Source organism: Crocodylus porosus, unplaced genomic scaffold, assembly GCF_001723895.1.
Source record: "Crocodylus porosus isolate Cpor-Errol unplaced genomic scaffold, CroPor_comp1, whole genome shotgun sequence".
NCBI lineage: Eukaryota > Metazoa > Chordata > Crocodylia > Crocodylidae > Crocodylus > Crocodylus porosus.
Genome location: NW_017728912.1, coordinates 17,797,619 through 17,806,003, shown reverse-complemented (window position 1 = coordinate 17,806,003; position 8,385 = coordinate 17,797,619). Strand labels below are relative to the sequence as shown.

At 40.4% G+C, this 8,385-nt stretch overlaps 1 protein-coding gene across 1 annotated transcript in view; it reads left to right on the top strand.

The window, feature by feature from the left end:
- CUNH4orf32 (chromosome unknown C4orf32 homolog) overlaps positions 1–8,140 on the top strand; it is a 22,437-nt gene extending 14,297 nt beyond the window's left edge. Inside the window, exon 2 of the mRNA XM_019534094.1 lies at positions 7,557–8,140. Within this exon, the coding sequence (XP_019389639.1) occupies positions 7,557–7,802 (246 nt within the window). The 3' untranslated portion in view covers positions 7,803–8,140. The remainder of the gene's footprint in view (positions 1–7,556) is intronic.
- The last annotated feature ends 245 nt before the right edge of the window (positions 8,141–8,385 follow it).

The following is an 8,385-nucleotide window of genomic DNA, read 5'->3' as shown; positions in this document are numbered from 1 at the left end:
AAAAAAAAAAGCGGAGAAGCACACGCGCAGGCAGCATACCTTTGCGGTGTGGAAAACATCTAAATGTGCAGCGTGTTTTTATGATGCCATATACCATATGACCGCCCTTTTCTAGATGCAGCTTGGGTGTTTTTTCTGTCATCTGATAACTATGTGGGACTCCTTCTCAATTGCTTTCCTTATTTTATACAGTGTATATGTATGTAGTAGAGTGAGTATTGGTGTAAAGTAGTGTCCTGGTCCTCTTCTCACCAAGCAAGTTAATGTTTAATGTTTTCTGCCTAATATTTAGTGCTTGAATATCAGCATCTGATACTGCCCTTAGAACTACAAAGTCAGAGGCACTAATATTTAATTTCATGCTGTCATTTCAAATGTTCAGCGTCACTTGAGGTTGATTAGTGTTTTTACATACACATTGATTGCAGGCTAGACCTCCATAGTCGGTAAAGAAAGCTTATTCCATTTGCTCCAAGATGTAAACTGATACAAAGTTCATCCCTTCCTGATTAGGAGAAGGAGGACACTAAGAAAAGTAAATATAACTTTGGGGAGCTAGGCCAAACTTTGCTGTGCTTACCCAGTGAAATTAGCTTTGTGACAAAATTAGGGAAAATCTCAGTTATCCCTGTAATTGTGAGAGACTTGACAAGCAGCAGAACTTCTTGGGTAACCACTAGAGCTGTGCGAAGTTTCGATGGGTGTTGTGTTTCAAAGCTGTTTTGACACATTTTGAGCTCGAAACAGCAAAATCGAAATGAAACAAAAGGCGCTTTGAAACAGCTTCAGAACGAAATGAGGGCACTTGAAACATTTCGAGTTTCAAAGCAGCCCAGTGACGGGAGGCGGGGGAGAGCTAGGGCTGTGCTCTGAGTGGCTCCACCAGCCCCATGGAGCTCAGCCCAGTGGCAGGAGGAGGCGGGAGTGCCAGTGGCGAAGCCACTTCAAGCACAGCCCTGGCTCCAAACACAGCCCTGGCCAGTGGCTCTCTGCCATCTTCTGCCCCCAGGCTTAGCTCCATGAGGCTGCAGAGCCTCCCACAGCCAGGCTGCGCTCCAAGCGGCTCCACCACTGGCTCTCCCACCACCAGGCTGAGCTCCTTGGGGCTGGCAGAGCCTCTTGGAGCTCAGCCGTGGCTCCGAGCACAGCCTTGGCAAGCACAGCTTGGTGGTTGGCGGCTCTGTAGCCCCACGGAGCTGAGCCTGGCGGCAGGAGGCAGCAGAGAGCCCGTGGCAGAGCTGCTCGGAGCGCAGCCCTGGCCAGTAGTTCTCCCACCACCAGGGTCAGCTCTCTGGGGCTAGCAGAGCCACTTGGAGTGCAGCCCAGTGGCAGGAGGCAGGGAGAGCCAAGGCCACGCTCCACCAGCCCCATGGAACTCAATCTGCCCTCTCAGCACTGCCACTGAGTCCTGGGGAGAGCCTGGTGCTGCCCCTGCTGGAGCACCAGGAGCTGCCTGCAGCTGCTGGGTTGCATCATGCCACGAACCCCCTGGTGCAGCATCTGCCACTCCTGGGGCTGCAGCAGGGGTGGCACCGGGCTCTCCCCAGCACTCAGGGCAGGCCATAGCGATGGAGGGGGGGCTGTTGCCACCCCAAAATTTACTGTAGTCCCCCCACCCCTGCACAGCCCCACAGGCCTCCTGGGGGTGCAGGCCCCCAGTTCTATGCATGAGATGACAGCAAGCTACCACTACTACCTGGGGCCAGCAGCTGGTCCCAGGCAGCAGCAGCAGCCTCCTGTCATCCCATGCACAGATCTGGGGGCCCACACACCTGGGAGGAGTCCGGCACAGCTCCACAGCCCTCCCCAGGATGTGTGCCCCCAGATCCATGTGTGGGATGACAGGAGGCTGCTACTGCCGGCACAAGGCACAAGTTTTGCTTGTGCATCTAAGCCATTGTTTGGGTGTATACATCTTAAAAAATAGAAAACCCATGCATGACGGACATGAATGCTGTTCAGTGAAGGTTAGGGTTGGTACTCTGGAAAAGTTCTGTAGACTCAGGAGTTGGCACAAAGATGACCATCACCAGTGGGTTTATATAGTCAATGTAAATCCAATACCCAAACCATTTGCTTGATATATAGGTAGGTCACTTATATTAAAGTATATGGAGGGCAAGGTATTCTACTCCTTTAGACCATATATTAGCATTTATATATCCAGCAAACATCTGTTTTGATGTTTGTTCTTAATCTTAAGAAACAGAATCCTGGTTATAACTAGGCTGTGTGTTTAACATAATGGATACTTTGGGGTCTTGAAAAACAGGTGAAGGAACTATTGATTAGTTCCTTCCTTAACTGGCTGATACTTGCCTTTTCCCTCTTGTAATTTTGGTTCAGATTCTACTTAAATATAAATATTTAAACTGCATAAATATAAAGCTGAAAGGTCATGCTTTACCCTAATGTTTAAGTGTATATACTTCAGACATCAGTTATACACCCTGTTATCTCCTGTGAAAATAACTAGTGAGATAAAATTATCCACTGTGGTTTGTGAAGATCAGACCAAATAGTAACTTACTGTCTCGCTTGTTTTTTAACAATTCATTTTAGTGTTTATTGATTAAAAGCTTTTTGTGCCTCTGCAAAACATTATTAGATCTTAAATTCAAAATCAGAGTTCTTATGAACAAGATAAAAGTGATAGTCTTAAATGCTTTTCTTTTTGTAACTTTGTTCAAGTAATTGGGCCTTATTCATTGCTTCTGCTGTGTTTTGAATCATCTCTTCTGGAAATAGGGCTCATTATCTGTGCCCTGCCTTTTCTTTTTTTTTTAATATTGGTCTGTTGGGCTTATTTTTCTCTCTTAACTAATGTATTTTAGTTTTATTTCTCTCTCCTTCTTTCTGACTTTTGCTCTAACTTTTGTTTTCCCCTAGCTTACAATTACAGGGTTTAAGCTGGCAGAGATTCATGGGAATTTCATATTTCCCAAACCACTGTAGTGTGTAGACATTCCCACCCTGAGGGAAGTCAGCATTTGTTAGTACCCCACCGTGTTGACGTTGTTTTGCTAAAAGAAAGAGAAGACTAAAACAGATAAAACTATAATCAGTTCTGGTATTGCACTCTTGCTGGAGATGCATGCTGCGGAGAGAGAGAGAGATTTTTAATTTTATCTGGTAGGTATCTGAGCACCAAAAATGCACTAAAGTTTTCTTATATCATGAAATAAGTGTGGGTGGGTGGAGAGGAAGAGGGAAGAGGCTTTTGTTTTGTTCTGAAATGTTTTTGTGCTCTTAAAATCTATTAAATGGAGTTTCACTGAACTCCAGAAGCATTCTTTCTGCCTTCAAATCTATGATCATCCAGTCTGACCTCCTGAAGAGCACAAGCCACTGGTACTACAGCTAACAATGTGAGAGAAATGAAAGCCCCTTTTTGTTGACACACCCTATCCCACCCTGTAGTGTGCAGTAGAACTAACTTTCTGAGTTTGAATTTGCCTTTCATGCTTTGCAAGTCATTTCCATCACTGTAGCATGTGTACTGACTTAAGTGGATTACTCGGGTCATCTAGCACCTGAACAAATTGAACCTTCAGAGAGATTAGCTTTGGATTTATACAGTAAATAGTAATAAATAATTTAGAAAATTAAAAATAAAAGTTCAAAGGCAAGTTGTAACGACTGTGGCTTGAATCCTTTCTTCTGATGCAATTGCTTTATTTGGGGAGTTTATAGTTACGGTATAATGGGATCTAAAAGATGGTATTGACTTATTTAAGTGGTTAAAATGGATATTACTGGGGTAAGGTCGATTAGAAAATAGTTGTTCCCACCGCCCCGCCACCTACATCTCCCTCCCCACCCATCTGAAACACTCTTGTACCAACTGGGTATAAACCACAAAGTTATCACATGCTTTCCTGAACATATGCAGTCAGTCTTGCAGTCAGTGAGAAGTAGGCAAACTTATCACAAATAAAATACAGTTGTGAGATTCCAATTTATTTTACACGTTGTACTGATTAAATGCCTGTGGTAAATTATTGATATTTGTTGCCAAGTAAGAGGGCTTTATTGTAACCCTACACAGATTTTTTCACACCAGGCAACTATTTATTCTAACCTTTCTCTCTGACTTGCAATGGACTATTACCGTGATCATGTAAACACTTAAAATCAGGTATAACTTTATTTGGATATAAGAACTTTACCTTCAAGAAGGCTATTCGTGTAAGTAAAGCTACACATGTGTTTAACTGCTTGATGGCTGGAATAGAGTCTACCTGAAAGAGGAGCCACTGACTCTACTAGTAATGACCACTGCCCTTAACATATGCAATATATTTCTTTTTTATCAGGATTGTATCAATCCATGTTAACAGTTTGATTGGTAATATGAAGACCACTTTGCTTTTAGGATGTATAGACAACCAAAACATTTAAGATTTTTTGTTTTTGAAAAATAGTAAAACTGTTACTTCAGAGGAATACATCTTAATGTGTGAAAATGTAGTAAGATTTAGTTCATGGCTTTCGCTTTCAGTTTTGTAGTTTTTGAAAACAATTTTGCAACTATTGGGGGTAAGAGTTTAGTGGTAGATTCCATCCCCTTTTTGCTAATTCCCTAAGGGGGTGCTATTTTTTGTTCTTGTAATTTTTTTTCCCTACGATCTACAGTGTGTAGTGGCTGCTTGCCTTTGCACAGCTGTCTAAATCCCATAGCTTTCTATAACCTCTGGACTGTGCACCTCATTTGGAAACCATCCATCCAAGAGCACCCTCACTGTATTCACTTCATGTCCTTCTTCACTTCTCAGGCACTTTAAACAGTAGTAAAAGGTGGAACAAGAGAGTTCAAACAGTAATTTTGTGCCAGCTTCCCCTACGCATTTTGGCAAATAAAAAGGTGGTGGGGCTCACTGATGAGCATCTGTTAGTTGCAGGCCTGGGAAATCACCATTAACAATTGCTTTTGAATATAGACCAAATTGGAAGTAAACGAAGTGGGGTTGTAGAGGGCAGGAATTTTTGGTTAAAAGTTACTAAAGAAATTACTAAATTGTATGCATTTTAAAGAAGACTAGCAGCAATTTAAAGTGTAATTTCTAGGGCCTTCACATTGGAAAGCTGGTGTTTTGTGGTCTATAATAGGTCTAATCGAAATATCCCTTTTTGGAAACATTACAAATCTGATTTCTTAAAAAATAAATAAAGGTCAAAAGTCATTTATGAAAAATGAAAATAGGTGCACACAGGCTGCAGTATTGATGTGTGTAACTTTTTATTCTTGTAGTATTTAATTCGGTAGGATTGTGCCTAAAGTTAGGTCACATTGAGTAAATATTTCTTTAGCAAACGTGAAGTATTTTACCTGTTAAAGTATTTTTGCCTTTGACAGTGCTAGTGTAGCTCTACCCCGAAGAAAATACTTGGCAAATATATGTAACAATTATGTAGTGCTAGTTAAGAAAAATATTATATTATATTATATTATATTATATTATATTTCTATATTTCATGGTTGATTATCTGTTTTCAGTTTCACTTTTTTTTGTTATCCCTAACTTGTTTCTCTCTCTATATATTTATTTTCAGTAGACTAGAGAAATTACTAACACACTGACCTCGCTAAGGAGCATGACAATGTGTATGATCAAGAAGTAAAATTTTAAGTTGAGGCAACCATCTATCTATGTAATAATATTTAACCACTATTTATTTTTCTCTTCTTGTCTCTTGACTAATTACTAATGTTCAAAACACATAGCTAATTTTGTGAACAGACTAGGAAAAAAAATTTCCTATGCAGTGGACCACTATTAGCGAGAGTGCCTCTGTTCCAGCTATCACTAGACATTCTTATAACCAATGTTCTTTTCCATAAAAGAGTTCATCAGCATGTTCTAACATCTGTTTTGGAAAAAGATGCTGAGAACATTGGTTGCCACTTTGCTGTTTTGTTTTTGTAGAAGATGAGTTTCAGTGCTTTATTTTTAATGAGAATTCAGCATTTTAAAATTATAGGTTACTAGATTCTCTAATGGAGGGAGCAGGGTAGATGCATTCCATTATCATTTAGCCAGAAAGGCTCCAAGGAAGCCAATTACTGTCTTTACTCAGGAAGCAGCATTCCTCTACTCTTTTATGAATATAACAGAAGCTGCAAATTATTTTTTGAATATTAATCTAGATTGGGCAGAGTATTCTCTACTTCTAGAAACTCTATTTTATAATGACCCCTTAATAACTACATAAGGTCTGCAGCCAGCTAGCTGCAAATATTGATTTGTTGGCTGTTGCTGCTTTAGTTGTTATGAGTGGAAGAATTAGCCAAATTATGTATCCTGGATGCCTGATCACCCTGACATTGCACTTGTTAAGCATGTATTTCATCTCTTTAGGCCCAAGCAATTAGACTTTGTGCCAGGGACTATACAGAGTCAAGGCCTGTGGCAGGGGGTCAGGCTAGATTATCTAATCAGGTCCCTCCTGACCCTAGCTACTAGAAAACTGTGAAGGCAGGAGGGAAGGCATTCAAGCCCTTCCCTTGTAATCACTGTTCCAGCCTCTACTCAGTTGTAAAATAGAGACAGCTGCTAGTCTTTCATTTTTGTAGTAGCTTTTGTGGAGCTGCATGAGAGAGATTCAGTTGCCATGTTCCATGTTGTTCTGTGCAATCCTGTTTTGAACAGGCGTCAAACCCTTTAATGTGGTATAAATGTTCCTTTATTGTCTTTATTTTATCTAGTTCTTCCCACATCTGGTTGCTTCTTGCTGTGCTCCAGAACACTAAAAAGTTTCCACAGCTTTAGCAGCATGTTTTTCACCTTTCCAGGCCTAGCCCAATGTCTTCACTGGGTTGTCTTTCAGAGCTAATAATATTCCCTTGGTTTCCTTTAATCCTGTGCAGAAATTTTTATCTATATCAGAAGACTACAAATCGTCATTTGTACAGTGTTTATGGGTTTGGGCTCTTATGGTTCTGACTTCTTACTGCCAGTTGTAACAAATAACTTGCAAGGAAAGGTTGGAAGAACTGGGATTATTTAGTCTGGAGAAGAGAGAATTTGGGGATGGGGGTTGTGGGCGAAGGTTTTGATTACAGTCTTCAGATACCTTAAAGATGGTTACAAAAGATGATGGAAGATGATTCTCAGGCTGCAAGGGAAAGGGCAAGTGGTAAAAGCCTTACACTGATAAATAGGGAAATTTAGATTAGATAGTAGGAAGAACTTTAAAGTTTAGTAAGCACTAAAGCAGATCACCTTAGGGAGGTTTTGGAATCTTCAATGGAGGATTATAAAACCAGGTAAATGAGACAAACACTTGTTTAGGAGTGTTTAAATAGGAGTGGTCTTCCTCTGAGTATTAGGTTGGACTAGGTCATTTTATGAAATCCTTCCAGCCTTATTTTTCTGTGAATCACTTTAATCCATTTATTTAACTTGTAACTGAGTTTCTTCGTGTTGGTGTATTTTGTTCAATTCTTATTCCATAAAATGGAAATAGCTAAGATTATCTGCAGGTTGTGGTTAGGTGGAAATGATGATAATCTTTTGTTTTCAAAACTATTTCCCACTCTTGTGTTCTCTTTGCAGGTCCAGCATGAACAAAGAAACCACACCACTGAACCAGTTGTAGATGACTATAAAAAAATGGGGACTCTGTTTGGCGAACTAAACAAAAGCCTCATCAGCATAGGCTTCACAAGGATGTATTTTGGAGAGCGGATTGTGGAACCTGTAATTATCATATTCTTCTGGATTATGCTCTGGTTCCTTGGTTTACAAGCTCTTGGACTCGTTGCTGTTCTGTGCCTTGTTATTATTTATGTGCAACAATAGAGCTTGTGGTATGATGTGGTAGATGGCTTCTTGGATGACCTGTTACTGCTGTGTCACATTTTGATGGATTATATGTTGAAGCACATAAGTGGCATATTAAAGGTTCAGTGTCCCAAATCATGTTTCACATGCGCGCAAGGGGTTTTTTTGGGGGGTGAGATTCAGAATAGCATAGAAAGAAAGTTGGTTCTAGCACATCTTCAAAGGAAAGGGGAAACAATACGTTCTTAATGGTACTATCCAAAGTAACTTGTTACTTCCTGCAATTTTGTGGGCTCGGTCCTATTTAATACAGCATAAAAATAGCCAAATAAAATTGGGCAACTGCTTTTTCATGGCATGTCTGGCTTCTTTTAATTGACATTTCCTTTATAGTGGCAATTCCTCTCTGATTTTAAGAAGTTGTTTGGAATGAGATTTCTTTTCTGTTCAGAAAGCCGCGAATCCAAAATCTGGTCAGCTACCTGAATAACAAACCAGAGTGCATGCAAACATTTTAATGTTGAAGGAGGACTAAGCTACAAAAGGTTTGCCAGAGCTTCCAGAGAGAAACAAAGCTATACCAACAAAAACACCTTGATAG